At 40.4% G+C, this 19,291-nt stretch overlaps 1 protein-coding gene across 1 annotated transcript in view; it reads left to right on the top strand.

Annotated features, from left to right (window-relative positions):
* SYN2 (synapsin II) overlaps positions 1-18,350 on the top strand; it is a 352,644-nt gene extending 334,294 nt beyond the window's left edge. Inside the window, exons 13-15 of the mRNA XM_015420237.1 lie at positions 9,208-9,268; positions 13,956-14,193; positions 18,215-18,350. Coding sequence (XP_015275723.1) covers positions 9,208-9,268; positions 13,956-14,193; positions 18,215-18,350 — 435 coding nt within the window. The remainder of the gene's footprint in view (positions 1-9,207; positions 9,269-13,955; positions 14,194-18,214) is intronic.
* Positions 18,351-19,291: the final 941 nt, after the last annotated feature.

Here is a 19,291-nt window from a genome sequence, read left to right on the forward strand (position 1 = left end):
ATGTCCTGAGATGGCACTGCCTTTCAGTCTTTACTAGTTTAGAACTAATCAGCATAAATTTTAAACTAAGATATTTTTTTTGCTCCAATATGCATTGTCTTGGACATAAATACATCAGATTTAATTTGTCACATTGTTGCCCCTCTAGTTAGGAGAGATTTCCTTTACAAACCATGTTAATTTTATTCAAGAGGCTTTGTTGAGGGACCTTGTCAAAATATTTGGAAGTTCAGGTATAAATTGTTTATTACAGAGTAGTCCTCAGCATCAGTATAACTACCCGCAGTATACAAGTGTAAAAGAGGAACTGGGGGAAAATGTGATCTATAATAGCAACAGTAAAGACTCTGCTTCTATAAGCATTCTAAGTGTACAAAGAACAAATGGAAGATCCATGGATGTATAAAGGTATAAGAATTTATTTACAAGTACATGGAAATCATTAGCATTTGATGTGTTGAATTTATAGACATTTATGTTCCCTATTGGGAACCCACTAAGGGCAGCTAACAATAAAAAGTAAAAATAATTTATCATCAAAATAAAATATTAGGAAAATAATGCAAATCAATTATCCTATCAATAATAAAACAAGTTATAGTGGCAGTTACGAAAGTATCACAAACCAGCACCAGAGCAGCATAAAAACAAGAAAAGGTAGCAGAAAGAGCATATGTCAGCCTCCTCAAAGAACACTGTCATATAACAACAGTCAAGTAACATAAAGTCCATAAAGTAAGGAAGTTAAACAGATGGGATAAAATTTGGCATTCCAAAAAGAACATAATTTGTTATTTTCAAGGTACAAAATTTGTATCTTCTAGATATAAATAGAGCATTTATGTAATTCTGCAGGGCTTTTTTTGTAGAAAAAGGCCAGCAGGAACGCATTAGCATAATAGGCCACACCCAACAGCAGAAACCCATTAGCATATTAGGCCACACCTCCATGAATTCCCTTGGCTTGCCTGGGCACCCTGCGGCTGCAGGGAGCCCGGGCCCTTGGAGGGGAGGGGAGGTAGTTTAAAGTGCCTTCCCTCGGCTTGCCTCCTTGATCCTTCCAGGGGGCCCCCCGGCCTGTCCACCTCAGAGTCACTGGGGGGTCGCTCTCCAGGTCTTCCCTCTGTAGCCACGCATGTGCAGAGGTTTTGTCTGTAGGTGTGGAAGCTCAGAAGCCAGCCGGAACTCCGTTCCTGTGCGTTCCTGCACAAAAATAGCCCTGTATTAAATTGTCCATAGCTATCCATACTTATCAATACTAGGACAATTTAGCCATAAGATGAATGATCTAAAATTATGTAGCTTCCTGAAATTCCAGTAATGTGCAGATGCAGAGAATATGAAATAAATAAATATGGCATTTGAGCTGAAGGCTGTTTGGAGAAGAAAACTTGCCATCTTCTGCTGGTTACAAGAAGCCAACTACAAATTCAAGGGTTCTAAACCTTACTTACCCAGTGTATGTCTCTGAAATGGCACAAGATATGTGGGGGTTTTTTAAAAGATCGTAGCACCATCTTGTGGTAGTTACTAAAAATCAGTTATTTCCTTTAAAAATGCTGAGGTTGGTAGGATAACCTACAAAAATTGTTCAGCCAAAATGAAATTAAAACTGTATGCTTGTCTACACTTCCCATTATACAAACCTTACTGACATGCTTGAGCCCATCATTCTGTCTTAACAAAGCTCTGTCCTCAAACTTTCTATGCAGGGCTGACATAAGCTAATCCCATGAAGGTCTATTGACTCACCAAACTGAACTGTTTATGCCTACATGGTACAGTGACTTTCGACATTGATGTCATCATATCTGCAGTGTCCTATTCTGTGAAAGTTGATAAGACTTTGCACTGAAAAGTGGTTTGCCAACACCACAAGCCTCTTAAGAATGATCCCACGAGGCCTTAGTACTTGCCAGTTGTGCTCTCAGAATTGTTTAGCACATCAGCCCCATAAGCTACTGCAAGGAGATCTTAGAATCCTAGTGCCAATACTTAACACCAAAGCTGACACCTAAATGGTGTTGTGCTACAACAAATATAGCAGTTCTGTCCCAACCCCCTTGTGCATGCCAGCTGCATAGCTATCAGGCTCCTGGTTCAATCCACTCGTCGTCTCATAGTCTTTTATAGAAAAGCTTTATTAAAACTAAGAGTAGTGATACACAGAGAGATTCTTTGTTCAGACTGATTAAAACATCTAAGGTTACAACTTGTATAGGTAAAATAATAGGACAAACTCCCATGATCCTCTTCATACATTTCCTTGCACCAACTGGTCCCTTTGAAGTGTAGAGTAAAGATCCTTCCCCCCCCCATTCCCATGAGAAAGTTAACACCAGCCAACCGCTCTACACACACACACATGCACATTCCCCCCCCCTTTTAATCTCTCCTTCCCTGGGTTTATGGCAGATCGGGCTGAAGAATCAAACAGGCATTTGGCAGAGTCATTTACATAGCAGGATAGTGTCCGACTCTGACAATAGCTCAAAGACCTTTACCTCACTTTACATGTCTTCCCTTTGCCTTTACGTGACCTTGCATGTCATGCTCCTAGTGCTTTGGGCCATAAGAATCATGGAACTGACTTAAAAGTTACTATCCATTTAGAGAAGGGACAGTAATAGTTGATGCTGAAAGTATAGCTAAAAAAAAAGACAAAAAATCACCAGTTGCCCCAACCTTTCCTCCCAATTTCCTCTATGCCTCTTCTAATGAAAGTAGTGTGAACCACTACTTCTTTTGTGCCAGGAGTGCTTTTTGTGGTGTTGGCAAATCATTCAGGAGAGAGGTGATAGGGGCACCTGCCAGGTTTTTCAGCCTAGGGTAGCTATTGTTAGAACAGATGGTGAGCCTATTCCAGGGGTCCCCAACCTTTTTGAGCCTGTGGGCACCTTTGGAATTCTGACACAGTGTGATGGGTACAGCCACAAAATGGCTGCCACAGGAAGCGGAGCCAACCACAAAATGGCTGCAGCAGCTTACCTTCAGTCACACAATGAAGATCCTTGTGCTGTACTACAACTACTGCCAAACCTGCACAGCTAATCAGAAACCTTAATGGACAAAAGCCCCATCCCACCCTGCCTACTTTATAAAACCAGTTGTTGGTTGCCAGAAAAAGGTGTTGGCAGGTGCCATGGCTCCCAGGGGCACCACATTGAGGATCCCTGGTCTATTCCATCATGCCTCAGTGGCAGAATTTCTGCTTGGCATGCAGAAGGTTCCAGGTTCAATCCCTAGCATTTCCAGGTAAAAGGATCAGGCGGCAGATTACCTGCAAAACCTCTACATGATACTATGGAGAGCTGCCGCCAGACAGAGTAGGCAGTGCTGACCTTGTCAGACCAATGATCTGATCCAGTATAAGGCAGTTAATGAAGGCATAAAGGCATGTTGCTACAGGAATGCGGCAGCTAATGAAGGAATAAAGGCATGTTGCTACAGGAATGCCAGTTGACAAAGCACACCAGCAGATGGAGCACTTGTGACATGACAGCAAGATAGTAGCTTCGTTCTCTTCTTTGGCTTTCATCACAGCTGGATTTCATGAATGATGAAAATTCACTTCTCTGTGAACTAGAAGAAGGTTAATTTCTCTAATATATTTGGAACAAAGAATGCTAGTCTCCTAAATAAGTATTTTATTCTTGCACAGTCTCTGAAATATGTATGCAAATTTTCAGGGCCTTTTAAGGCAAGATTTCTACAGCAGCCAATACCAGGAGCTTCCCACAGGAAAAGGCACCAAAAAAAGTCCCATTTGGGTTCTTCTGCTCAAAAAAGAAAGTACTAAATGAAATATCTCAAGAATACAGGGGGCACCCAATGAAATGAATACACAGAAGGTTTAAAGTTAAGGAATAGACTCTTTTTTGCTATGCAGGAAAGACCTATGGGAATCTATTCTCTGCAGATAAAGGCCAGCACTTCAAATGAGGGAACAGAAGCCTTCATCAAAGTCAGGAGGCCATTAGAAAGGCTATTCAGGATTTTCCTAGGAAGTCCCACCTGCCGTTTAAACTTCCGGAAATTTTTAATCCCACTATAGCCAGACAAAGAAGTCCGGCTCTATCTAGACCACTGTAGAGAAATCCTCTCAGGTTCCTTCCACTGTGTCAGATTTACTTTTCTGACATTCTAAAGGATGAACATACATGGTTTATGTCAGTGCAACTGAAAAATAATCCTAGGCTTGGCTACTAGGTAGGGAGCTGGCCGTCCCATTGCTGAAGAATCTTACTCCTACTTAAGTATGAGTCTGTTTTTATACTTGAGCAGTATGGCCCTTACAGGATATTGTACAGTAGAGAAGATAATTCTCCCCGATCTCTACCTCTCAGAACACAGGTGTAGGCACCTTCCGCTGAATCCTACCAACACTGCCTTAGTACAGCTACTGGACCAGGCCTCATCATTGCCAATGTTGGCAGCTGTAATGATCACTGTAATGATCCTGGCAGTGCTTGGCGTGAAACACAGTGTTACAGTTTTTGACATTTAGAGCAGAGCTACACAGAACTATAATACTTTCTGCAAATGTCTGAATGTTTGGGTCTTTATTGGGGAGAAAAGCAGGGTGTAAATAAAATAAATGTTAAGAGTGGATATAATCAAGAATAGGATGACTAAATTTAAATACACTAAGAATATTTTTGCTTCACAGCCTTTACTTATTCAGTGATTACACACCCAGCGAAATGCTGATCGCTACTTTAGAATCAGGAAACAATTTTCTCCAGGTCAATTTGGCCAGGGATCCAGGAGGGTTTGGGGGGGGTGGCCCTCTTCTGGGCATAGAGCAGGGGTCACTGGGGGTGTAGGGGGAAGGTATTGTGAACTTCCTGCATTGTGCAGGGTAAGGTATCCAGCCTCCAGGTGACGCCTGGGGATCTCCCACTTTTACAACTGCTCTCCAGCTGACAGAGATCAGCTCCCCCAGGGAAAATCACTGCTTTGAAGGGTGGACTCTATGGTATTGTACCATGCTGAGGCTCCTCCCCTTCCCAAACCCCACCCTCTCCCAGATCCACCCCCAAAGTATCCAGGTATCTTCCAACCCACACCTGGCAACCCAAGTGCAGGGGGTTGGACTAGATGACCCTGGAAGTCCCTTCCAACTCTAAGGCCGTGTTCAGACTGGCAGTTTTGCCCGGCAGGCAAACATTTGAGGAGCGTTTCAGTAGTGGATTAAAGGGGCGGGTTCACACAGGCACATGTTTCAGGGGTCCCCCCAGCCATACTCAAGCCATCTTGTGCCACTTCCCTCTCGAGTTTAAAAGATACCATGTTAAAGTGGTAGCAAACCGTGTATACAGCGCGTTGATTCCAGTTCCCTGAGTGTTAACGCAAGCGCTGCTAAGGAAGGAACAACCCGCAGTTGATAATAGGTGCCAGCTGGTTCCGCAGCAGGCACATGTGTGCATGTGCGCACCAGTGTTCCCTCTAAGCTGAGTTAGTGTGAGCTAGCTCACAGTTTTTCAGCCTCCAGCTCACACATTTTTTGTCTTAGCTCAGGAAGGATGGCTCCAGAGCAAACTAATTTATGCAGTAGCCAAATCGCTGGCTCACAACTTTAAGGCCAATAGCTCACAAAGTAGGATTTCTGCTCACAAGACTCCACAGTTTAGAGGGAACATTGGTGCACACATGTGTGCATGTGCACGACCGGAATGCTCCAGCACGCCGAGTGGAAGTGTGGAGTCAATCCTGCCCTATCTGCTGATGTGCCCCATGTACATAGGCGCATGCAGCTGTGTACGGAAAACACACTAACAGCCCACCAGGGGCGGGCGACAGTACAAACGCTTCCTTGCGCTTCCTCCACGGTATCCTCCTGCTTCATTCACTGCAGTGTGAACGGGAATACCGGGAACAAGCTGTTCCAGGTCTATTCCGGTTTTTATTTGCCACGACTCCCTAGCCAGTCTGAACTCGGCCTAAGATTCTGTTATTCAAGCCAAGGAGATAACCTCTGGAGCCAGTTTTTGTTTAATTACCTTTCTAGTATCAGCAAGCAGTGCTGTGTTCAGAAGATCTCTTAAAACTTTAAATTTCCTTCCTTTCCCTTTCAAATGTGGTAAATAGACATGTTGTTTGTTATATTTAAGGAGTAGTCTCCTCTGCTCTAACAAGGATATTCAAGGCTTTTGCTAGATTGGAATAGTTTGGAGTATCCCACTGGAAGTTCTAGAAGAACAATGGTCCTATTTGAGAAATGCTGTCAAGACTCTGTATTCCATTGGTGCAAATCATAGGTTCCATGCGTATGCATAAGATGAGAACGTAACCTTCTGATGATATCCAGCTTTGTGAGAAGGCTAAATTTCCTTACAAGCTTTGGCTAAAGAACAGCAAATCTGAGTTTTGGAACCATTCATTTTCAAATTAGTTTAAATATATCCAAGGCTTGGTTGATCTGTCTGATGGGTATATGCCTGAAATGGGAAGTCATGAGATCCTGGAAACCATTAAAACCATTTCAGTAAAAGCCATCATCTCATGAAGGTGTGGTACTAATCTGTTGCTCAGCCCAGACAAATAAGCTGGTTAGTAAGGATAAGTAGTTATGTGGTTGGCCTGAAATTTCAACAAGTTCTGATGTATATTTTGTTAGGAAGGGTTCTGTGCCCACTACAGGAAGGGAGTCCAATTGCTAATCAGCACAGAGCAAGTGCATCCATAGGAAAGTGTATAAAGGCTATTCCAAAATGTTCAAACAAAGCATGTATTTGAGGAAATGCAATGAACAGGAAGTATGAGACAGCATACCGGAAACCCTAATTTAAGGCAAAGGAAGTTCCTTTGAGGCGGCTATATTAAGCATAGACGAGAGATCTGTTGGTTTTGTAAATATATTTGACAATTTATATTATTCACATTTGAGAAATAAAAGTAGTCTTTCAATTCCCTTATTGAGAAAACCTTCCATAAACAAATATTTCACCCAATCTCATTAAAAAGCACCGTTACTTGTTCAGATGCACACCTCACAGGAGATAACAGTGACCTCCAAGTCAGAACAGGTAAAAGGTTTTGTGTAATGATACAATTAAAAAGGACATATACAACCTGCTTAGCCAGAGAAGTGTCCTATATATCTCAGGGTCAGAATTTAGCAACAGCTGACCCAACTTCAGTTAGGGTCATGAGGGGAGAACTTCCATATAACTTCAATAAAATGCTACCTTTAAAAACTGTCTGAAGACTCCCATAGGTTAAAAATGCAGTAGCCAGGTTGTTTTTGCAGGCTGGATACTAAAGATCATATCACTCCTATGCTGAAAGATAGGCACTGACTGCTGTTTTGTTCTTGTGTGCAATTTAAAACGCTGTTTCTTACCTTTAAAGTCCTAAATCAGTGGTGGCGAACCTATGGCACGGGTGCCAGAGGTGGCACTCAGAGCCCTCTCTGTGGGCACACGTGCCATCGCCCCAGCCAGGCCTAGACTGTTATTAAAGTGTGGAATTCTCTGCCAAATAATTTTAAGTAAACTAAAACATTTGGGATTGCTTTCCTTACTTTCTTTGGATCATCTTAAGTTAATGTATGAGTTGTTTTTTCTAAAGTAAAACCTCAGTATTCAGGTTAAATTGCCGTGTTGGCACTTTGCGATAAATAAGTGGGTTTTGGGTCACAGTTTGGGCATTCGGTCTCTAAAAGGCTCGCCATCACTGTCCTAGATGGTATGGAACCAGGGTACTTGCAGGGCCATTTCCTACTATATTTTCTAGTCCATTAGCTAAGATCTTCCCTCCAAGCCCTGATACAAGTAGTAAATAAACAATTTTACTGTTGTCTTTCATTGATTGTTTTAATAAGTTAATGTTTTATACTTTTTTTGCTTTTCTGCCTTGTTAACTGCTTTAAGCTGGTTGCTGAAGCTATACAATTAACAAATAAATATATGGTTGCTATTATTCTTTCAAAGGAAAGAAGATGGGTCCCCATCTTTTCTCTTTTAAGAGATGGAACAGTTTTGCTTTGTGAAACTGCATAACTGAAAGGATTAAACACAGGGTTGCCAGCCCCATGGTGCCCTGCCCCCCAGCTCCCGTTTCCTGCTGTCACTCGGAGCAGAGATGGGAGAAAAATTATTATAGAATGGCCATAAGGCCAAATGCTTGATGTCACATAAGAAAACCCAGAAGTGATGTCACACCAATAACTGCCCTCCCATGTCCCCACCCCGCAGTCTTCTTGTTGTCAGGCCATGCCTGGCAACTGTAGTTACACCTCCATCCACATGGGGCTTTGATCTAACTGTAGTTAAACCTCCATCCACATGGGGCTATGTAGAGCTGTAACATGTGTCCTAGATCTCCCAAGTATCTTAACAGCTTTAATTCACACAGAGACCCTTCTATGCCTAGAGTCACATTATGAATTAAGAATTGCTAATGAAGCCTTGGTTTTTGTACTATCAATTGTGGATGCCACGATGTTCTCAACATAGAGCGGAGCCTTTTCAGTGGTGACCTTTGTTTTTTGGACCTTCTAGTGCTGGTTTGGACAGCACATTTTCTACTCTCTTTTTTAAATGAAAGCTTGGTTTTTATACTATACTTTCAGCAAGCAGGCTAAATTGGCAATGTTACTGCAGTGATATTTATTCTATTTTGCAGTTATGGTTTGGTTAGACTTTTTGAATGGCAGTTTTTAGATTTTTTTTTCTTTTAGATTGTTTTCATTCTATATTGATTCAATAAAATGCTACCTTAGAATACTGTCTGAAGACTCCCATGGGTTAAAAGTGCAGCAGCCAGGTTGTTGTTGCAGGCTGGATACCAGAGATCATATCACTCCTCTGCTGAAAGATAGGCACTTTCACCTGCTGCTGCAATCAGGTATCCAGAAGTGGCAACTGTAGTTTTCAGAGCAGGGTGGGAGGAGACTATAATATATGTATGGCTGTGAACAGAACACAGGAATTCTAAAAACAAGACCTAACAATTTCGTTATAGCCAGGAACACATACAGATTAAGCCTATAAGCGCACACACGTTCATTTGCATTTCTCTTTCGTTCCAGACAAGTAGCTTCTTAAGAAGTTGGGGGTAAACTTCTAATGGTAACGTTAGAATTCCAATTGGGAGAAAGTTTGGGAGAGTATTATAAATAAATAAAACCAAGGACTAAACTCATAGATTTTTATCCATCATGGGTAATCTTCTGTTTTTCTTTTGTTTGTTTTTCTCTTACAGAGTGGATCATTAAAGGAGCCAGAATCAAACAAAGTCCCACCCCAGCGACCACCTCCTCAAGGTTGTTTACAGTACATTCTCGACTGTAATGGCGTTGCAGTAGGACCAAAACAAGTCCAGGCTACTTAAATTGTTGAGACTAAAAGCAGGGGTAGAAGCCAAAAAGAAAGCAAAGAATCAAACAATACCAGTTTTGGGATTCTGTGCAGTTTTTTGCATTGTTTCAGTGCTGACCTGGACTGTGTTTTTTCTATGCAGTGTCAACTATACTGTCTGGTTGTTTCTCTGTTCACGTTTGTGTTGTAATGCTTACTTACGTTTCTCTGTATAACTTGTGATTCAGGGCTGTTGTCAACAGTGTACAAGAATTGTGCCTCTACTGAGTCCAGTGCGACTGTATATTATGGATGGTTAGACAGTATTTTTAAAGTATTATATATTGTGGGGGTAAAAAGACTAACCAACCCAGGTGGAGATTTAAATACTTTTGCTTAACTCTGTGAGTATGTGTGCTATATTTGTTAAAAATAATGTGCATGATTTATGTTGAGAGATTATTCTAATATTTTGAAGGTCTCATTTAGTAGTATGTTGAATGAGGCATCTTTCTTTTTATAATTTTATAAAGATTATTAATTTTTAAGTTCATACAATAGGTAAGAAGAAAGACTAATGAGTTCTTTAAGTTATTTGTGATTATATATTTTAAAAAAACTATTTGCAGGAATACTTAAATATCCTGTATGTTTGGTGCAGACTTTTTTTAAAAATCTCATTTAATCATTAGCCTCAGTGCTATTAAAATGGGCCACCTATGTGCAATATTGATATAAAAAGATTGAATGTATGTAAGTCCAATGAGAGAATTTCTTTGTTGGTTATGAAATAGCCATCTGGTCTTGTACAGAACTCAACCAAGTGTTTACCAGAAATACATTTTTTTACCAAGAAAAGCCAGGTAAGCAACTGATGTTTTATGGAAGATAACAACAGGGCTAGTAAGAGTCTTGCAAGATTAAGCATAATCTTTTTTTTTTTTAACAAATGTTACAATAACCGCTCTGCTGATGTAAAAAAAAATGTAGTTCATGAACTCAACCCTATGTCAACTGAGATTATTGCCAAGCAGTTAAGATACAAGATGATTAAGCCATGATCCGATCTTATAATTTTGAGCAGAAGCAACAGAATGAATGTTAGTATATCCCTGATTGACCCACAAGGAGTTAAATGGTATAGCGCTTAGAATGTCATAGCTGGGACTCAAGTGTATGTAAATACTAGAGCAAGGTGACCTGAGAGGTTTTACTTTTGCCAAACTTTCTTATAGCCATAATTGCTTATGACTGTCACATAACCAATGGCTATGTGCATAATCTTACAAGCAATATCCAGGCAGGCAGTTAAACTGTTAGGAAAATCTAGCCTGTGAATGCAAGCTGCACTACTCAAGCATACTGTAGAACTAGTTTGTGAGCAAGGTAAAGATGTTTTGTCAATTTAAATCTCATATCAAGGTAAATAGTGGTCCCTAGGTTAATACAAACAAGTTTGTTTTCTTGTGAAACAATGTTATAGTCTGATTTTATTTCCCCTGCAAACACTGCCAACAAAACATGTAGTTTAGTTACTGAGTGATCGTTTTTATTATTAATTTTGTCTGATGAGCTGAGAATTTCAATTTAATTTCAATGGCAATTTCAGCACTAGATGGGCATGCCACTGTTGATTGCCCGCTTTTGGTAGTTTATAATAAGAACCTTTTTGCTTCAGTGGTCACTGTGTCTGGTTAGTTACCAATCGATAATTACACTGATTATTTGGGTTGTGTAGAGTGAGTATATCCCTTTCAGCATCAGGTTCACCCCCTCCTTACCTACAGTCACTAAGTGAACAAAAGTGAGCATCCCGCCCAGGATGAAGAAAAGAACCTGCTGACTGAATGCCATTAATATCAAGCCATGAGCATTCTTTTGCATGTAGTAGTGTGAGTATTTACAGGTGCTTTTGTGCATTGTTTATTAGTAGTGTGTGTGTGTGTGTGTGCACGCGCACGTGCAGGCTGCAGAAAAAAGACCTGAATCCTGGCAGGACTTCAGTGTATTGCAGAAGGTCCTAGAATGGCACACACCTGTTACTGCATACCACAGATAAGAAGCAAGCCAAAATGTCTCTGCATGCTAGCATGCTTAGGTGCAATATTGTGGGAAATAGGGAACCAATATTTTACAGTATAGAATTTGATGTTCAGGGGGGGTTGGTGTTTGTTTTGGTTTTTATTTTAATTTCTTTATTTTTTGTAAGACTTTTCTTTAATTACTGTTGCCTTTTTGTACCAAACGAGCTGCAAGACAGTGAGCAAATGCTGAAGTGTGACTGCAGTATATATTTTGTGAAATATCTTGTACAGCTTAATGTGCAATAAAAAAAGTTACATCTGTCTTCAGTGTATAGTTTCTGAAATACAACCCTCCCATTGGGGGAAAAACCTTTTATAAGTGAAGAAAAAGAAACCAAAGAATGTGATCTTAAAGTGCAAAACTGAGCTACTAAAGTAACACCTTCCTCTATAAAGCCATCCAAATTAAAAGGCATTGTCCCTCAATCTATTTAAAACTGAACCTCCTGATTCTGGGCTTATTTTAGAAAAACTCATTGTTGTAACTGACTATTCTCAAAATATATGCTATTCTTAGAACTACACGGATAAGTTGCCAGGAACAGCATGTGGAAAATTAGCCAGAAACCTATTCTGCTATCCCAGAAGAATGTCATTTGAACAGCTAGATGGATTTCCCAAATTTATGTGCCGTGAAAAAGAAAATAAGGGAATCTGGGAGGAAATTTCCTTTAAGCATTACTATTTCCTTACCATGTATTTTAAAGTCCACACATTAAAGTAAACCAGGAGTACTGCCTCAGACATAGTTCTATTTTAAAAAAAAGTCAACCAAGAGATCCAATTTCTGAGCCTTCATTCAGGGGGGTTATTTGAGCCATATGACATGAAGATTTTGCAGAAATTCCCAATTCCTCATGGCTTTCCCAGTAAAAACTACACATGGACATCAGTGCTTGTGCTTAATTAGTACCTTCTGAGTTCATTTTCAGTGAGAAAACAGCAAATCCAACAGACTGATGGTACAGCATCTTTCTTACAAAATGGTGTACAGTTGGACTAATTTCACAACTTAAAAATTAGTCATACAAACCAATTCCATTCTATTTAAGAGGAGCCTCAGAAGGCATAGGTTCGTTGGAAAGGAAGGATCTTGCATTTGATCTTCTCAGTCCACATTAGCTACAATGTCCAGAAAGTTAATTGCCCACATTTCTGATTCAGACCTCTGTAGCTTCACTACAGGGTGGAATTCTCCACTCCCTGCCCCCCAGTACATGAACAGAGCTGCCCCTTTCACTGAAATGAATGGGGAAGTCCATGCAGGTGACAACTGAAATCCATATAGCTAAGCATTAGCCTGGTGGGTTTTTTGACCATGCAATCTTGGAAACTGTCCTCAGTTTCAAAAGAAGTATGCCATGTGAAGAGGTTGGTATTTGGGGGTGGGGAAAGTAGTATAAGGCCCCCATGGGAAGATGGAACTAGCATTCTGATTGGGGGGGGGGATCCTGTCAAAGGAATTTCACAATAGCAGTGCAAGTATAAATCTATATTGAGTATAAAGCTATACTGAGGTACAATTGTAGACCCAACTTAGGCTAAGCGTGTATTTGTTGGCACAGTAAATGCCAACAAGCTGCAAAGCCACAGATAACAAGCTATAAATTGACTTAAATTCAACTATGTCAGATCCTTTAAGTTCCTTTGAAACTAAACTGGCTCGATTCCATATCAGACAGCATAACTGAGCTACCATAGGCTGATATTAAATACAGGACCCGTATTCTAGTGGAATGATTGCTTTATTAAAACAGAGTAGATATGAACTAAAGAGATATACCTGAGATACTGTCAAATGACCTCAATTCAATAAAGTTTGCTACTTCCTAACAGTCCAATCCTAAACAGAGTTACACCATCTAATCCAATTGACTCTAACAGAAGAGTGTAATTCTATTTATGAGTATGGAAGTGCTCTGGGCTGTTATTACAAGGTCTTGAGTGTTTGTTTTTTATAATGGCACGGTGGCTCTTGCTGAAGTGCCATATGCTTCATGTTTTTCAGAGTAGCTGTTGGGGCTCATAGTCACTGTAGGCAGTCTTGCTTCTAGCTGACAGGTTAAAACAACACGACCCGGAACTACTGGAGTTTTAAGAACTCACTTGGACTGCTGATATGATGTACAACTGTGGCCTTGGTTTATATTACTATATATAATGCTGTCATAACCAGTTTCCTCATAAAGGTAATTCCATTTTGCCTTCCGTCTGTGATGGAACAATTGGGGTATGCTTCTTGCCATCAGGAATATTCAAGGGGAATGGAGAAATATTGTGACTAATTTATCTTGCTCTAGATAGTTATTGCCCTGTTAGTCCCTAGACAAAAAGATCTAGCTGTTGCCGTGCTGCCTTTCTTTAGACCACCACAGTACGAGTGCAGGAATTCACAAGCTTTCAAGTTATAGAACTGTGGATATTGATGATGACAAAACCTTGACTAGCCATCCTAACTACATAGAACTTTATATGGGTTCCAGAGTTATAATTTTGTTTTAAGTGTTGGATATAAGAACAAGTACAAAATTACTGATACATTATGAAGTTTTTCTTGTACTGAACCTAGGGGGCCCAGTGCAACCCCAAGGAATGCAATCACAAAGCCAGGAACCACAGCGCGTGTTCCCTCCGGGGCAGTCAGCAAAGCCCTCGAGTTCCCTGCCGCCACGTCCACCGGGCCCTGCAATTCAACAACCACGTGCCCAGGCCCAGGGTCCTTCAAGAGCTGGGCTGCCAGTGGAAGCAGACGCAGAACCTTTGCCAGCAACATCACAGAAGGCTCCTCAGTCACACCCACAACTGAAGTAAGGCCTTTGTTTTCTCCTGTCTCCTTCTGGATTAATTTACTTTTCATAGAGACATTCAGGTGCAGCATGTATACAGCAGAAAAATCAAACATTTTTCCTTTGAAAACCTGTAAAAGTTTTTTGTTAGCTTGATGTGAAGTAGAAAAGGTAAAAGTGCAGTTGGTGCTGTTAGAGCAACATTTCATGCAATACATGCAGATTTTCTGCTCAAATCAGGCCAAATCTAGAACATGTCATCCTGTTTTTCCCATCATTGACTCATTTTTGGTTGAATGGAAGATATAAGATTGCCGAGGGTGGGAGGAACCCTTATCAGCTTAAACTTTTAACCTTGCAGTCATTTGGACAACAGCAGAATTTTAAATACAGCAGTGCTGGGAAGTGTGTGGAAGTGTGGTTTTGTAAGGGGATGGGGGGGTTGCCAAAATTCTTCTTTCTAAGCTACATATGGCATGGATATCTGCTTTCACTGAGCATGTAAGACATGCCACACCTAAGGCTATGAGCAATAATTCCAAATCAAGCATTAATGGAACCTATTTCTTACACTAAGAATAAATTATACTTGATTTATTCTAGTTGCAGCCTTGGTTTTTTATCAAATTCATAGTTTTTGAAGCATGGCTTTGGCTGGCTGATGATACAAACGGAGCAGGAGAATTAGCTAGGAGATCTAGGGACAAGAAGCTATTCTAGTCCACTTCAGAATCTGGTTTCTGAGCTTTTGATAATCTTCACACATTTCAATTTCTACTCCTTAACTATAAATGCTAAAAACTTGTGCAGCTTAGAAATTTTGTTCTTAGAAAGAATTTGCTCAAGTCTGGATTGTAAATAGTACACAGATAGGTAAAGATTAAATACATGCAGACTTATTTATATGTATAGTTAACATCCAGCAGACTTCATTGCTTTTAACTCCTCTATTGAAGATCTTTCCATAATGTCTTGTGGCCCTATCACAACTTCATAGTGCCACTCCAAGCCAGGGATTTGTTTTCAAGAAAAGCAGAGAAGTCCTTTCTCTCAGACAAGTCACTGCATCCAAGATGCGCCTGTCAACAGGCAAGGCAGTAACACTGGTATTCCGGTGCACACACCTTTTCCCCCTCTGAAAATTTGTGCCAATGGATCACAAGCCAAGTAAACCATGAGACTAATTATTTCAATCATATGAACAGGCTATTGGTCCACACATCATTGTCTACTCTGCCTGATGGTGGCTCTCCAGGTTCTAAGACAGAGAAAGGTCTTCCCCAACACCTTCTTTTTTGGGATCTTTTAACTGCAGATGCCAAGGACTGAATTTTGGATCTTTTGCATGCACAGCATGTTTTTACTGATGAGCCACAGTCTGTCCTGAGATCACAAATCTTTTAAGAACAAACACAAGGAGTCAAAGATAAAATAAAAGTCCAGTGGCACTTTGAAGACTAACAACATTTATTTCAATGGGAGCTTTCATGAGTCTGAGCTCACTTCTTCAGATATGTGGGAATACTTACACGGAACATTACAGAATTTGAGGGAAGGAAGGGTTGAAGCTGAGAGAGAGACAGGGTGAAAGAGACTACTCTTACCTCTATTCCTAAACCACTGGCTTAGTTTATCTGACCTGCAGTGTCCCTGGCAATGCGAGTATAATGCCACAGCTTGGTATGCTCTCCCATCGGGATAAATATATCCTGTCTTTGTATGCTAAGAAATGAATAAAAACCATTATCAATATTCAAACTTGCTTTGTTCGAAATGGCATCTTTGAGTCAAACCTCTTCCAATTGCCTCAAAGATGTGCTCACCAGGACTATTGCAAGCAGGTTTGCATTCTGTGTGGTGACAGCATTCAACAGAATGGTCAGCTAGCTCCCAACCACGCACACTTTGTTACTATGCCCCCATATATTGCGGGATACCTACTTTAAAAGCAGCTACATAAATTTGTGTCTCCTGCTTCTGCAGCTGCGTAGTTGGCAGAATTCCTCTCTCCTCCTCTTCCCTTGCTTTTCACAGCCAAGACCTCCCCCACCTCACCCCATATATTCCAAAGATGAACAACTCCATGGCTAAGAAAGACCTGGTCAGATCATTTTCTCTTGATAGTATTAGAAAGGTAGGTAGTCTGTGATGGTAGAACAACATACAAGTCCCATAGCACCTTAAAGACCAATGAAATTTTCCAAGCTTCTACCCTAGGAAATTTTGTTCATTTTTAAGGCACTACTGGATTCGCTTCATGTTGTTTTTATGGCCTGAGTGGGTTTTTATTGCTTTTATGGTTGTTTGTTATTAATTTCAAACCGTTCTACTGATTTTATTTTACTTTATGAGCTGCCTCAAGCAGATCTCTGTGTACAATGTCAGAATAAAATTTTTGAAAGATCAATTTCTGGACTTGAAGCTGCATTTCTTTAGGGTAATATGCTAACGGGGCAATCCAGTGCAGAGGTACTCTACCATCCATTGATTTTGATGGTTTTAGACTGAAGTATCTCTGCACAGGACAGCAATGTAAAAGCACTATCCTACGCAAAGGTACACCTTTGCAAGCCTGTGGATTTAAAAGGGTGTAACTCTGCTTAGGATGGCACATTACCTACCCACTGCTTTGGACATGATCAGTCAGCTCTGATGCCTTCCTTACCCTTTATTTCCTGCCATGGCACATCTTTAAAAAGCTGAAAACGAGATGCATACCATACTAGATTCATAGCATGAAATGTTCCTGAAGGGCTCACGTCCTGAATCACATCACAGACTTATTCCAATTCAGATTTGATTTCCAAAAGAAGAAACTCCAAATTGCCAATGGGATTAACTGTACTCTGCGTGTCAGCATGTACATACCTGGCATTCTCACCCACATGCTTTTGCTTAACATGTGCGTGCAAGTGATTAGTCCATGAATAAATATTTAATTAGGCCTCTTATTTCTGTGTTGCTAATCAAGTGACGTCCTGCTTTGCCCTTCCACCCCCTCCTTTCAAGAAATATCAAACAGAAGTACAATGGAAATGAAAGATTACAGCATGCACAGCCTTCTGTGCTCTGCTTTTCAACAAAAGGGGCCAGTAGAAAGTAGACTAGGTATAAATTCCCCCTGAAGTGTGATACTAGAAGACTAAACTATATAAGGTGACAATCAGCCTCAGATTTTATTGAACAAATACAATTTGCCTATTTTACTACGATCTGCGGCCCAGCTGCTTAAATTCAGTCTGGTTCTGCTGACCTGAGACATATCATTCAGTGAAATATAGTCTTAAGTATTACAGAGCTAACAGTGAATTTGTTTTGGGTTGCTTTCTGGAATCATTGCATTCAACAAGTATTGAGGGCAGTCCACAGAAAATGGGTGTGCTTAAGCCTAAATCCTAAACACCCTTTATGGGGGTAAGCCCATTGATCTCAGTGGGACTTCCTTCACAGTATTTGTGCTTAGAATTGTGCTGCACATTCCTGGGAAACTAGCATGAGTTAAGTGCTTAGTTGTTCTTAAGGGTACGATCCTACTTTCTTATCTGGAAGAAAATCTAATGAAACTGCTTTCACTTCCAAGTAAACTTGGTTAGGATAAGACTACAAGTCCTGTCCATTTCAAGGGTTCTTAGACACTTTCAGTGTTCCCAGGATAGCACTGAGTACCCCTGAGGTGGGACTTCATGTATATGCTGTCATGCACAACACAGTTTATATGAATATCTGTGATGCCTCTCTCATGTAATATGTTCTACTCAGTGTGCAGAGTCTTCCAGCACCATGCATAGATTTCTGGATGGTCCGTGCAGTCAACTCTGAATCCATATGTTCTCAACCACAAGCAGGTGATCAAAAGTGTTGCAACAACAACAACAAAAAAGCCGACCATCTGGTCAGGGAGAAGAGTCTTTCTCCCCTGCTCCCAATCATATAAAATTGGAAATCAGTTTCTGAAGGGTGGCTTTGCCTATAATATGTACATATATTTATGAGCTTCAAACATATCAACATTCTTGTGGGTGATTCTTTTTTTGTCTTGCAGCAAATCACAGTCTCTGACAAATGCCTTCAGCTTCTCAGAGTCATCCTTCTTTCGATCCTCTGTCAATGAAGATGAAGCGAAAGCGGAAACCATCCGAAACTTGAGAAAATCCTTTGCCAGCCTCTTTTCTGATTAGCCATGTAGAATTTTGATTTTGTGTGTCTACATGTAGTGCATTAGAAAGTCTACTGTGAACTTCATTTTGGAAATGTAATTTCTTTGTGAATGATCTTTCTTTGCTGTTCCAACTGTTGTATTAAGCAATATGTTAAACTCTTTAAGAAGAGACTATAATGGAACACAGTTCAGGTATCCTGCATTTGAAAAAAAATCCACTTTTTAAAAAGCCAAGAGGAAAAACTATACAGCAGAATGCTTGAAAGTCCTCATTAACTGTGATATTGTGGCCTTACCATTAAATGCACTAGGTCATCACATTGGATCTTCTTTTGTGATATCATTATATCACATCATTACGTTGTGAATTTCCCCCTTGGTATACTTTTTTCAGTGTTCACCTGCATGTTTGTTTAGTTTCTTTATTTAGTTATAGTTAGTCTAGATATTTTGTTCTCCCAAGTCAGTTGAACAGCTCTCTTTCTTGGCCCAGGTCTTATACGATGCACCTTCACAGCAGTGTTTTCTGTCTACTCTCCTTCACCTTCTTCCTTTGGCAAGCTTTCCATTGATAGAATGTGGTGTTCTCATTGCTGTTAGGAGCAAACTCTAGGACAAACCAATGTTATGCAGTTATGTGTCAAGACTACTGTATCTCCCCACTTTTGTTGTACAGTTATTTGCAACATGTTAACAGTGACCTTTGATTTGTAACACACCATGCATGACCTCATGTTACCCATAGCTCCATGTAACCTTCTAATAAACGCAAAGCCATTTGCTTGGCAGCAAGCAATCTTCTTCAGGACTTGAATGCACAGTGGTACTGATTTCTCTGACAAACAGCCCATGATCTTGTTTTTTCGACTGAGAAACAGCCATATTTATCTATTTGGAGACAGTTACCTGCACCAAATCTGGATGGAAAGCTTTAAATGGTTCTCTTAGAACAGATTTAAA

Source organism: Gekko japonicus, unplaced genomic scaffold (assembly GCF_001447785.1).
Source record: "Gekko japonicus isolate JY-2015 unplaced genomic scaffold, Gekko_japonicus_V1.1 scaffold254, whole genome shotgun sequence".
NCBI lineage: Eukaryota > Metazoa > Chordata > Lepidosauria > Squamata > Gekkonidae > Gekko > Gekko japonicus.